This window comes from Phoenix dactylifera, chromosome 15 (genome assembly GCF_051530095.1).
Source record: "Phoenix dactylifera cultivar Ajwa chromosome 15, Ajwa_hap1_PhDact_Kaust_v1.1, whole genome shotgun sequence".
NCBI lineage: Eukaryota > Viridiplantae > Streptophyta > Magnoliopsida > Arecales > Arecaceae > Phoenix > Phoenix dactylifera.
Genome location: NC_143204.1, coordinates 15,711,295 through 15,725,647, shown reverse-complemented (window position 1 = coordinate 15,725,647; position 14,353 = coordinate 15,711,295). Strand labels below are relative to the sequence as shown.

Below are 14,353 nucleotides of genomic sequence, written 5' to 3'. Positions count from 1 at the left end.
GATATTTCTCCAAATCTTGGTGATAAGTCCAAGGTCCGTAGGGATCATACCATTCCTACTCTGGTAATAAGACACCAAATACAATGGCATTCTCACCAACTCCCCTTCGACATCTTAAATCCACCTTATTCCCCTCGGTGGACCCCACACCAGCCTACTACTTTAATTCCACGGACCCCTACTATTTTTCTTATATAAATAGCATAAATTAGAATTCTTTATTCATCAAAACAAAATAAAATACAGTAAATAAAAAGGAAAAGCCTTCTGGTTCTGTAGATTTGGGGAGCCTGTTGCTGTTCTCAGCTGCCTTTTCTTATTTTTATTTTTTTTCTCTCTTTTTCTGTACCAAAACCAAGAAAGTTAGGGTGATAGCAGCCGGAGAATCTCAATCTCCAAGACCATTTATTAAAAATTAGAAGAAAAGAGAAAAAGTCAATTTCTATTAGAATTGGTGGAATACTAGGGGTTTTAAAGGTCAAGGGAAAATAAGGGGGAGGGCATGTCAATTTTTTAATTTGCATGTTAGAAAATTAAAGGGGAAAATACAATTGTATGAGCGCTCACAAATTCCAAAAAAGCCGGCAGAAAAATCAAAAGGAAATCAAGAAGAGAGAGAAGGAGGGGAGAGAAAGAGAGAGAGAATCAAAAGACCAGATGTTGACAAGTTTCCTGTCACTGTTACTGGAAGGTCGTTTGTTCTTGTGGAGATTTTCTTATCTGGGATCTCCCTCTCCTCCCCCCCATCTCTCTCTCTCTCTCTCTCTCTCTCTCTCTCTCTCTCTCTCTGTGGCCCAGCGGATCGAAATCTTTCGCTCTGATGACGATCTGTAGTCCTTTCTCCCGCCCATGGCCCCGGAGAGACACACAGTTCTCCTTTACTGCCTCATAGTCCCCTTTCCTCTTCCTCTATTCTCTACTCTCTCTCTCTCTCTCTCCCCACTTGTCTCTCTTTATCATTCTCCGTTGAATGATTCGTGTTGGTTTGGCTTCTTCGTGTGACAGCGCTTGAGAATTTTTATACAGGAGGGGAATTTGGGCTTCAGGGACCGTCCAAGTTGCCATCTTTGATGTTGAATGGAGTCCTCTGAAGAATTTTTAGAAGAGGCACGAAAGAAGGGGGATATGGTAGAGGTAATTTACGTTTCTCTGTGCTTTTTCCTTCTTTTTCTGTGTCTGAAGGGGTTGTTAATTTGGTGGTTTATTTGTATTTTTTTTTTCTTGGTTTGATTATTGAATATGGGTGTTTCTCTTTCGAATTTTTGTGGAAAGGAGTGATTTTGGCAGTTTGGTCTGTGTCTTCTTTGCTTATCATTTGCAGTTTCTAAGTTTGGGGAATGTTTTAGTTTCTATCTTTTGATGTCGTCTGGGATTCCTGATGTTTCCTTGCTATGATCTTGTATGTTTGATACTTACTTCGGATGACAGTACAAGGATTGGGTTTTAGGGTGGCCTGGGTTCATGCTCCATAGATTAAGGATTTGCATTTTGTTATTGTTTTTTTTTTAACTTGAGATTGAGAGCTTTGTCTTTCATTTACTCTGGAGATTCAGTTTGTTTGTTTTCCTATTTAGGAATACTTCAATTATGGCTAGAATCGAGATTCCCGTGATGTTTCCTTTTAGATTGGCATTTGACTTTGTGTTGTGATTAGATATATTCTATTCTGGATTGCGTTCTGTAACAAGAATGCAGGGTTTTCCAATTTGTAGTTCATCACATTTATGTGCGAATCCTCTCTCATGCGAAGTTTGTCAGTTGTTATCTCTGTGCTGTAGTTTTTTTTCTATTGTCATCCCTGTTGTCATATACTCAGGATACGTCCAGGTTGAATCCCTGCCAAAATCTGACTCCTACATTGCTGCTCTATGTAGCTTGTAATAAAAGAGCATCTCGTGTAGGTTATTTGTGAGGCTTCATGATTAGATTTATGTGAGTTGGCCTGCTCTGATTTTCTCACAAGTTTGATTAATGATATCCTACAGCCATTTGTACAGGATTTGGTTGTTAATGCCAGCATTCAGTTATTTTCCGAGCTGGTAAATGTTACTTCTTTCTTCACCACATTGTACAATGTTGTCTGCCATGTTTTCGGATGTTCTTTCAAGTGACATTGGGGAAATTTTGAGCCCTAATTTTTTGTTAAATCTCATTTTGTTTGTCCTTATTGATCATATATACCTTTCCAGTAACTTTCTCACCATCATAAGTTTTTTAAACTACATTGAGCATATAGCATATTTTTTCCATCTCTTTATGAAATCTGAGCGCCATAATGTTTCGTTATAGGCATTGATCATGTGATATCTCCATGATGATGATACTGTGTCACAGTTGACAATGTTACTAGACTTGCAGATGATGCAGAGCTTGGTTAGAGCATCTATTTTCATCCTGTTATAGACTTGATATGTATATTGTGTTAAACTTAGACATAGATATCAGGTGTTGGATAACTTTTAGCTGGCAAAAATCTGTGCGTTGACTTGTGTGCTACAATCGATTGATATGTCATATCTGCCTAACTTCTTTGTAGCAATTTGTATTTGGTCCATTAAAATGCATGGAATTTTTTAAAAAAATGATGCTTGAAAATCTATAAGCTTTATAGAAATCCTACTTGCTTAGGGTTTAGAAGAATAATCTGAGTGCTTGCAGAGACGTCATTATCATTATGATATTTGTTTTCATCTGCATCTGATGAGACAAGGTATCTGCATGATCATGAACCCTCTTTTCATAGGTCCTATAAGTGCTTAGGTTTTCTAATTAGACTCTTTATCTTGTGCTTTTAATCTCAAATTTACTTTTACTCAAATTCCTTGGATTTGAAAATCTGATGTTCCAAGCATGGGCACCGAAGAAAGTTGGAAAAACATTATGCATATTGCCTTACATATTCAGATGATCATTTTTTATTTTCTCGATCAAGAAAACTTTTATCTTGAAATGCCATTATCTTCTTATGTTGAGGCTCAATCCTACCAGTAAAATCAATGTTAGGCAGTATTGGGAATTCACATCATTGGTCATTGCCTTCAATTTAAAATGCCTATCATTGATTTTGCACCAGTAGGATTGGATCCTCAATTGTACTAACATTTCTGAATTGTGTGGGTGTTTCTTTGTTTAATCAAACAGATGTGTCCCATCTACTCTTGGGTCCTGTGGTTGTTTTGTGTTACATTTATCTCTTGTGCTGAGTCAAGCTTATTTCCTAGTTGATGGTAGCTTCTTCTGTTGTTGCTCGATTCATGCCGATCATGATCTAAGCATGCAGGGGTGGCATGTAGGAAGCTGCATGACATGTTTGAAACCCTCTAGAGCACTTCGCTTTGAGTTATGACCTTAATCAATTCTTCATTTTCTTTCTCTTGATGCATATTGAAAATGTAAGCATGATGTACATAAAAAACATTGCCTTCTTATGATTTCCAACAAATGGAGGTGGTTGAGGTGGAGGGGGACTTGGTAAGGGAAGATGCGGCTGTTCTGTACAAACTTTTAGCTTGTTAAGATAACTGTTATAATTTATGGTTGTCTTCTTTATAATGATCTTCTAACTTTTGATCTCTATGTTATGATTTTCCTGTATATGGCTTTCACATCTTTTTCAGGAACTACTATTTGTAATATCACTATGATTGGGATAGAGTCAACTTTTGAATTGCCCTGAGATTTGATAATAACCAACATTGTACTCTAGGGAGGTGTGTATGTAATGGTATGACTTGCTAAATATTTTCATAATGGAGAGTTATGAAGAGGAAAAGAAGGATAAGAAGATTACAGGAATCTGGGGAAAAATCAATCAAATATATAAGTCTAAAATTATATAGTAAAGTTACAAACATTATCCTTTTATTACTTCTTGATATTACTAATATAGTAATAACTAGTTCATATTTATTAACTTATAAGAAAGATAAGACCATCTATTTGCATCTTCTAAGTTGCAATGGTTGTAGGTAACCAATAAAAGAAAGAAACTCTAAAAAAATTATGACTATCAGCTTTTGTGTCACTATCAGTATTAATGTGTTATTGGGGCTTAAAGTTGTGCAATTTTTGTGTATTTCATAATCCTGAGCTGATTTTATGATTTTTCAAAGTTTTCATTTGAGATATTTCTTTAGTGTTTTCTTTGATCTTGTTGGAGTCATGACTAATTTGTCCTTTTATTGTGCCTTTTTGCTCTTTCCCCTTGCATCGGTTGCATCTTTCTAACTAGTTATGATAAATTTTACTCTTGGACAAGCCAAGTCTTTCATAATGTACTGGAAATATAATCTTCATAAATTTAGAAGTTCAAACTAGGTAAGCCATGCAATCAAGCACTCTGTGCTTGGAACCCCATAAATAGACTGTTATCGTAATGTACTGACACTAGTCTCGCTATTATGGAGTATTTTGTCTGGGAATTCTTTATACATGTTGGCACCTGAACACTAGCAAGTAAATGCTAAAATTATTCATGGGATTCTAACTCTTTTAGCAAAATGTAGCTCTAATTAATCATTTAATCAATTAAAGTCACCCTGTTGTATAACATGTACTTTTGTTTGAAGCAATATTAAATGCTCAATGTTAATTAACAACATTTAATCAACTGATTGTTTCAAAAAAAAGAAAAAAGAAACACAATATCGGGGAGGACCAAGTTATCAACAGTATGAATACAATAAATAAGATGCCCTCATTATCATGTAAATTTACCAATTAGTATCTATTTGATATATATATATATAAGCAGGCTAATTCTTGAACTATATAATGCCTTATATACAGTTGATGCCTCTTTTGCTTATCAACTTTGCACTTCATTCAATACCTCTGTATTTATATATAATATTTTCTTTTTTAATGAAAATTCTCATGTGACAGGTCTTCTGGAAATAGAGTGTCGAAGAGCCAGGGTTGTGGTCTTCTTAAGTCTCAAATTTATCCTATGTTTAGCTGAGCCTTGGATGTAGGAAAAAAAATGATGTGCTAGTTTCAGGCCTAATCATTTATACCCTTGTTTGCAAGCTGCTGTGCTGGACACTTGCATATCAAGTGTCACCATAACTGGTACTTTCATCTTGCTCTTCTACATGCTAATTAATGTATATACTTGATGGTTATAAATTATGTTATGTTGGATAATCTAATATGCTTCCTTAGTAATAGTGGTTAAGCAATGTTTGAAAACTTATTTATCCTATTCTATAAATTTTACTTTGTAAAGGTTTTAATTTTTTTTTTTTGGTAAACATAAATAATGTTTGATACTTTAATCCTAGATTAGAGACATATGCTCATGTCAATTTTGCTGTAAGATAATAGAATTGAGTCTCAAACTCAAAAATCTTGAGAACTAGGATTTACTGAGACAACTATATTTGGTTCTGTATGGTGTTTGCATATATCCATATCTTCAAAGTTTGTTTTAGTCAAGTAAAATTAATTAACTTATGACTTTATTGATGATTATGATGATGAGAGTTAACCTAGAAATGACATATGAACCCATAAAAGAAGCATATCATATAGATGAAATTGGTTCATTAATAATATATAATCCAATATGAATCGTATTTCAAGGCCTTCCATGTTAGATAGCTACATTCAGAATTTAGTACACATTTAGGGGCTGTCTGGATGCTGGAAGATCTTATCAGTCCGATAAGATCTTCTAGTGGGAAGCTTATTCTTTAACATAGCGGTCGGAAGAGAAGCATTTTAATCCATCGGGAGGTTCCCAGATCATGCAAACCAAAAATATGGGATACAGGTTTCTCTAAAAAAGGCAATTTATATTGTCCTTGTTCATTTGACCTAAAATTTCCTATCTTCTTAAAACTCTCCCTCCCATCACATGTCTCCTTCTCAAACTCTCAAATTTTCAGTCATCTCTGCTCTATTCCATGGACAAGAAGTTGGAGAATCCAAACAGGGCCTTAATGTTTTAATATGTTCTGAGGGGTTCAAAACTCCACATGCATGTTTAGATGATTTCTATCTATATGTGGCATGAACCACAGCCAAAACTTTCTGTAAACCGCACTAGCCACTCCACATGGAACCTATGAAAAAATGGGGTGATTCAGACAGCAAGTAAGGTGACTTTTATTGACAGATTTGCATAGCAACATCTCTAATGTATTTAAGAATCTAGTTGGTTTCATAAAAGACACAATGCCAGTTCTGTTAGGATTAGGTTTTAGAGTCCCAAAATACAGAAGATGTATGCAAGAATCTGCTCCATAACAGATGTGAATATTATTTCCATCATTGGACCCTCAACCAAGTAAAAGAATTTAAGTAGCATAAGATTGAAAATTGCTATATGTTTACAGAAATGATCTAAATACTATTTTTTTAGTATGATTCTATAATCTCGGATTATCACTGCAAGAATATGACTGTAATCCTGCGGATTATTCCCCATTGCTGATTCTGTTTCATATTTCTTGCTGAGGATGATGTAGAAAATGGCAAGGAGAGTCATTGTGATGACCATCATAGGTTTTCAACTTCTCCCCTATCCTGCCTCTTGAAATCCTCCTAATAAATAGGCATTTTCTACTGTTATCTTGAGCAGCTTGCTTCTTATCCATAAGCAAAACTGAATTGTGTTTTTTGAAGTGTTATCATATGTATAGGCATAATATTTCTGGTGGCTTTCAGTGTTTACAATTGCAGAGTAATAAATAATAATTGGGCTACAGTGATTGGAACTAAAGAATCTTTTGTAGTATTCTTTCTCCTGACTTCTTTTAATAGTATCATGTTCTCCTTTTACTCTGGAATTTTGCAGGAATGGGAGCAAAAGTGCAGTGTAAAAGCTACATTCCTGGATACTATGCAATGAAGGATTTAAACAATGACTCAAACAGTAGTTGCTCTCTTTATCATGAACATAAAACATTTAATGGGCAAATCTACAATAGTTTCAAGATGAGGCCAGTGAATGAATATTCAGAATATGATAAAGAATTGTTGAAGAGAACAATGCTTGAACATGAAGCAGTGTTTAGGAAGCAGGTAGGTTTTCATATTTCCAGATATTTTTATCATAAAAATAATATGACAAACCTGGTCATAGGGCATTTCTTTTTCTTAGGTTTTTCATTACTAACTTTTAGATGCGCAGCTTGATTAGCACGTTTTTTGGATGTTTTGTTCAGAAACTTTTGGATCAGAAAATCTTGCTTTTCATTTTATGAGGCATATGAGACGATGATATACTTGCTTATGTGTTTCATGTATTCTAAGGATGAAAAATCAATGTCTTCCATTTGTCTTGCTAATGTTTTGGATTCTTTTCACGATTGTAATTCTTTGTTCAAATCCAGATTTATGAACTTCACCGTCTTTATAGAGTACAAAAGTACTTGATGGATGAGGTTAAGAGAAAACAGTCATACAGATATTCTGCACCAATGGGGGCATCCCACTCAAATATATTTTCATCTCAAATGCCACATGAAATTTGTGGGAAGATATGGCAGATGCCTCATCAACCTTTAGCGAACACCGGTTATAGGAGGGCAACTGCGCCAGATGCTGATAATAAGAAGTCCACTCTGAATTTTCTGAAGGAAAATGATATGCGGTACATTCCAATTTCACCTGAAAATAGAGGATCTCTTGATGATAGACCATTGGACCCTAAACTCCAAAGGTTTCCAAAGAAAATGTTTGACCTTCATCTCCCTGCTGATGTGTATATTGATAGTGAAGATGCTGAAAGAACAGAAAAGGAAATTGTTGCTGATTCATGTGTTAGGGTTGCTGATACTCTTAACAAGATTCATGGTGTTGAGCCTGAGAACAATGTGAAGCTAACTCTTGTCACCGGTGATGACGGTAGTTGCAGGGAAGGTAGCTGGAAGTCATATTTGCATTCACGAGGCGGTCATTCTATTCACCATTTGGCTGATTTAAATGAACCCATCAAAGATTTAGATGGCAAGGGAGCTGCAGGTTCAGTTTCTAATGGTTTGAGAACCCAGCATAAAGAAGTTCAAGGGCATCTGTTACCAATGAAATCGAGAACAAATTTTGTACACAGGGATTTTTTCATAGATGGATATGGAAATGAAGGAAGTTGCTCAAACTTTTTTAACACAGAAAAGCAGGAAATTATAGAAGAATGGCAACCTTTACATAATGCTGGTAAGACTTTTATGGCAACATTAGTGATACTTATCATTATCATGTCTGTGAGTAATACTTTTTTCAAGTTGAACTGATATTTTACATTGTCTACATCAGCATATTATTTATGTCAGTTGTTTTGATACCTTGCATTTATGCATTTTCTCAGGAGTACAAACTCCACATGTTTTGGGCTCCAAAGCATTAATAATGATTTTGTCCTTTTGAGCATGTATATGATGATTCCCTTTGTCAAAAGCATGTAGTTGTTTCACTTTTGCCAAGTTATAGGTTACCTCAAGTGTACATATGGAGAGCAAATGATCATGACCATAACCACAACCGTCAAGCCCTTTCCCAACTTTTTGGAGTCAGCCTTAAGGATCCTCATTTGGCATGTATTCCTGAACCTATTCAGGAATACGGTTGTCCTAGTTCGACATGCTTTCTACGACTGGCCATTAACCTAGCTTCAACACTCCACCTTTTCATCTGGGTTTGGACTAGCTTTGATGGTGTTACGGAGCACATCAAACTCTAAATAAAGATTCCACTCATGATCATCTATTAGTTTTAGGACTGAGGGCAAAATTGTTGATCACAGGGAGTGGAAGAATATGAAGTTGCTTATGATAAATTGTCACCAATAGTCAATTACACCCATGAAATGAAGTAGCTAGCTGATTTGCCAACTCATAAGCACTTTGATGTGCATGAACAAAATTATTGCCTCAAACTGGAAATATCTTTTATTGGTTAAGAATGATGGTCTCCAACTAAGTGTTTTGTAGGAACTATTTCAACATTTGTCTTATTACTTAAATCTGCTTATCCTGTGGAGGCATTTCCTTGGCCGCCTATCTCCTTAGATGGCAGAGTCCTCATGGAAGACATGAGTGCCCCTTTTGACTGCCTTTTGCACCAGATATGCTTCGAGTGTGACATTGTTGCTTTGTTCAACATCTTATAGACCACTTGACAAGAAAAAGAAAGAATAATTAAACCAATTCTTGACATAAAAATTATCTTGATCAAACTTGAGCTTTACTCAATGGGTTCTGGGGACAACTAATCTGATCATGCTTCTAGTTCTTGCTGCCCGAGTATACATTTTAAGAGCTTGAATTTGTATTGGGTTTTAACTTGATAGGTTTTTCACCTTCTATTGTCTCAACGGACCAGGCCTTGATCAAATGATGACATATGTTTTGTATTATACTGAATGACATTATCATGATAATTCCTTTCTCAAGAGTGCTCCCTGGATTTAAAAATTTACCAATTTAAAGAGGTGATTGAAGGATGGTTCGAGTTGAATTGAAAAATCATATTGGCTTTATGAAATTCTAAAATGGTTTAAGAATTTGAAAGATGTTGCTGTTTGGAGCTTCAAATTTCCTGTAGAATTAATTGTAAGCTTTAAGTTTATTAGTTGCTTAATGTGGCGATCCTTAGAGGTTTCGGTGAAGAGTCAAGTTTTTTCATCGTAGTTCATATAACAGTGGTGAATGCTTTTGCTGAAGGATCTGAGATGTATGTTGAACAACACTGGTTCTTGATGTCATGCTGCTAGGTTACTATGGCATTGACCCATTTATAATTTTATATGTTAACAATTTAGTCAACAAAGTTGCAAAAAGGAACAAGAAGAAAATGAGATGATCAGCTGAAGGTATGATTGCTTTTGTTCTTTACATCTAAGATATTTGTTTGGTTGCTTTAGAATACTCTATGTTGTAGAATTATTGTCTCAGCTAGCATGAATCTGTGTTGAGTTCGGTAACTTAATTGATTAAAATTACTATTGCCATACTGCAGTGAGGACTTTAGATTATGTGCTCCCCCCCCCCCCCCCTCCCTTCTTCTTCATTACTATTATATTCTACCGCATATTCTAAATTTTAGCCCCTTTTCAATCTTCTGTTAAGATCTTAGGTTCAGGATGATGGTACCATGAGAGTTGACTTTTCTTTTGTGGCTCTTGCTTGTCATAGGCCGAAGTAGAAGCAATGGGAATTCTTTTAATTCTGGTTCATGCAATGAGAAATACCCAATGTCATCTGAGTCAATTCAATTGAAGCTTAAGAAAGCTCATGAAACTCAGTTACCTGATCAGAAAAAAACAAATAGGTGGTTCAGGGAGAAAACATCACAATCTATTGAAATCTCTGGAAGAATTCCACACCTTGTTAACTCAAACCATTCAGCTGTGATGTATCCTCAAATGACCGGTCCACTTTCAGTTGTTTCTCAATCAGCCTGTTCTAGTGTTGCATCTCCACCAGCTTCATCTTGGAGAAAGCCAGCCCATAGTATAAGCCACATTCCAATTGCAGTTCAAGCACTTCCATGCTTCAACGGACCTGTAACGATGAATGAACAGAAGAGTTCTAATGCTCAACACCCTAGTAATGCTTCTGGCAAACTGCAATGCAATGGGAATTTGAAGTCACACTCGCAACTGGGGAGTAAATCCTCCTTCCTGAATGGCTTTCTCCATGGTTTGCAATCTGAATCTTCAACACGTTCACTGCTGCCATCAGTCACCCTGGATCAGCCAGACCCCAATAGTAGTGGTGATAATTCGGAATATCAGACCCCTGAAAATCACGGAGTGCAAAAGTGCTTCGAGGATTTGCAGGGCATAGACAATAAATCTGGAAGGGGTGTGAATTTGAATCGGAGTAGTCTGAATGGAATTATAGATGACCTCACTGCCAAACAACATCTAGCAGGGAAGCACGATGGATCATCAAATGGGTTGCCTTGGCTCAAAACAAAGTCAGCCTGTAATGGATCTTCTGGCAAAGAACTGTGTGCCCCTCAAATGGAGTTGGGCTTCACAAAGGATTGTTCCCAGCTGATGTCCAGATGTGAAAATGTGGCTCCAGAATATGCAAGTAAAATAGACAAGGAGAAAGGTTTTTCTCTGTGTGTTCCACGGCATTCTCTATTGCCTTCTCAGATCAAGGAGAGCAAAATTCATAGGCATGAGGCATCTGATGGCCTGAATAGCAAAAGAATTCCTGTCTCTTCTATTCTTGATATGATCCGACCGAGTGCTAACTACTCGCCTGTCTCATGTTACAAACAATCTTTAGATGATGATGCAAAGTTCCGTGAAAAAGGCAAGGGTGCTACAAATCATAGTCTAGGTAATGAAAGCAACATTAATTTGAACTGTGCTACATATGGGGCAGAGGCTCCATCATCACTTTACATTACAGGTGTAACTGCAAAAATTGCTTGCAACATTGACTTGGAAACACCAATCAATGCATGGGAAGGAGGTAGTATATGTTCTCAGGGTAAAATCATAGGGATGAATCACCTCAAGAAGCCTGTTGAAATTTCTTTGAGCAAAGATGGTTCACACGAAACAGAATTCTCTTGTGATATACCTCTTAGAGTGGCAGCAGAGATTATCATTTCCATGTCATTAGATGTTTCCAGCCATTCCGATGGCATCACATTTTGCTTATCGGCCCCAGCATCATGCGATTCCTTGCAATGGTTTGCAGATGCAGTTTTATCCAGTGCAAGGAGTGAAGGAGTGCCAAAAGGAAGAGGAGACGGTTGCTCTGAACATTCAGATGATGGGATGGATTCGTTCGAGTCCTTGACATTGAAGCTTGAGGCAATGAAGGAAGATGAATACATGTGCAGAACATGGGAGCAAGAGAAACCAAAGGATGAGCAATCAGGCACTGCTCCACTGCTTCTAACAAGGTCTCGGAGGGGCCAGGCAAGAAAGAGAAGGCAAAGGAAGGATTTCCAGAAAGATATTCTACCAGGCCTTGCATCATTGTCAAGGCATGAAGTGGCAGAAGATCTTCAAATTCTTGGAGGTCTGATGAGAGCATCAGGCAAGCCTTGGCAGACTTGTTCAGCTAGACAGAGCACAGGTCGAAACGGGCAAACAAGGGGGAGGCGGCCAAGAAGTTTGGCTGTAACTGTGGAAGAGGTTCATGTGAGTCACCTGCCAGCACAACCTACTTATACTGAAGTACCGCTTGGAGGGACGAGCATGATGGGGTGGGGAAGGACCACAAGACGATGTCGTAGGCAGCGATTTCCCTCAGGAAATGCCTCTGCTCCTCAGAAGTAGAGCTTAGAGGGCTGCATATGTGATCATAATTTTATAGAGTCATCAGAATAGCAATTTTCTGAGTGTTTGGTTGTTAGAGACAGGGAATGTCTTGTACATGTTGGCACTAATTTGGGCCCTTGATTAAGTGCTTTGGAGTTAAACAGCTTGTACATTTCATAGTAATAAATGCCGAATTATTTTCATATGAATTAGAGCATATAACTTACCTGAAATTTATGCTCAGAACATGTTTTATGAAAGCTATAAAGGCAAGGGTCTGGGTGAATAGGGATGACTATAATAAACTTAGAGCAAGGGTCTGGGAACCCTGCATTATTATTCTATGCATCCTCATGATCAATTCTGGCATTGCAGTTTGCTTATATGTCTCAGATGGTTAATTCATATTTGTGCATAAACATAAAGAATTTTATTTTATGTTTCTAAAATATAGCCTCAGCTTATGTCTAGCTCTCTATCCACCATATATATGAATATCGGTATTAATGATGTTGATTTTAATATGCCGGTCGTCACTGAAGTTTCTTTTTTAATATGCAACTTGGTATTAATGTACTCAATCATTATTAAAATTCATTGGCTATTGTACAGTGGAAATTTGATTATCCAAAGCTTCTATTTATTATAATTAGTTATATTGTTATACTGCAATTTAAGAACATTTAGAAAAAAGGTAAAAAAATCCTACCTCATGCATCGTGCAAAGCTTGTATTAATGATGGGAGTTTTTCAACAGAGGCTCAGCTACTTGTGCAGAGTTCTTTGTTTGTTATGTGAATGTTGGTACCAATGATATCCGTATTAATGATGGGAGTTTGTACTCAGTGCAAAGTTCTCCATTTGTCATGTGGATACTGATATTAATGGGCTAATCATCATTAAAGTTCATTGCTTAATATATAACATATATTAGTGACGACGCTTTTGATGTGCTCCTCCACTATTAAAGTTTATTTCTTAATATGTAATAGAAATTTATCTATTAAATTCTTTTATTTATCATAATTTTTATATTATTATACTAAAATTTGAAAATAATTGAAAAAAGAGAACAAAACTATAACATGTGCATTGTGCGAGGCCGATATTCAAAATAGAAGTTCATTTCTCATCCTAAATGGGATGAGAAAGGAAGGAGATGATGAAGGATGCGAGATAGATCTTGTTTTCAATCTTTTTGGATTCATTTTGGTCCCAAACCTACTATTAAAGGAGGCGTCATTCTATTATCGCCTCATGACTAAATTCAAATTATGCATCCGGAGATCTTTCCTATATACTTCCTCAACAACAATCGAAGAGTTTTAAAATCAAAAGTAGTTTCAAGGGCTTTCATCTAACAGCCACATAAAAGCAACAACCATAGCCCTAAAAATTATGATATGCATGTCAAAATGGACTAGGAAAAAGAAACACAAATCAATAATTATATCATGGCAATACAATAGTATTGCAACAATGAACATAGACAAGTACCCATTGCAGCAACTAAGATCCCATCCTAAGCGATTCCAACTGTTATCATAGAGTGTTTGATACACTACTATTATTGCATACTATGAGCGAAGGTGGTAGGTAAACTCAAAAGATAGCAACCGCAACACAAATAGAAACCCCAACCGACGCAATGAGTGGAAGGGAAGCCCCTCTCGCTCCCTTGCCAACTTGCTACATTTGGTCTTGTGGCCAATTCAGCCATCATAGTACTTGCAACAAGTGAGTTCCAAGGAAAATAGTGCTAGGAGGCCACCTTTTTGGCTATTGTGGCATTAGCAAGGGTTACACAAATTTGGATGGTCAATTGGAAAAACTTATTGAAAGTTAATTCTAAATTTAAATTAGGTAATTTAATATATATATTGTTGGGGGAATAAGATTTTTCCCCCCAAGTGACACAAATGCCCCCAAGAAGCCGCACAATCGCCGACCCTGAACAGCCGAAGTCGGCGTCCGACCTCGGAACGCCCGACCTCAAGACATCCGACCTCGAGACCTCCGACCTAGGAAAATCCTGATGCTCAAGGTCTACCCTTGTCAGCCACTTACTACGGCCGTACTCCTCTGAGGTCCAACTGAGGACCATACCCTGCCACTGCTTCA

General features: G+C 36.8%; 1 protein-coding gene across 2 annotated transcripts; it reads left to right on the top strand.

The window, feature by feature from the left end:
- Positions 1-278: 278 nt before the first annotated feature.
- On the top strand, positions 279-12,435 carry LOC103707454 (uncharacterized). Of its 2 annotated transcripts, XM_039134068.3 has the most exons (5): positions 279-1,134; positions 4,885-5,070; positions 6,800-7,026; positions 7,338-8,160; positions 10,137-12,435. In XM_039134068.3, the coding sequence occupies exons 3-5, from the start codon at positions 6,802-6,804 to the stop codon at positions 12,248-12,250; spliced, it is 3,162 nt and encodes a 1,053-aa protein (XP_038989996.2). In that variant the 5' UTR covers positions 279-1,134; positions 4,885-5,070; positions 6,800-6,801; the 3' UTR covers positions 12,251-12,435. The 2 variants fall into 2 exon arrangements, with proteins under 2 accessions (XP_038989996.2, XP_088567647.2); XM_088711521.2 differs by lacking the exon at positions 6,800-7,026 and having other exon boundaries at positions 746-1,134.
- Positions 12,436-14,353: the final 1,918 nt, after the last annotated feature.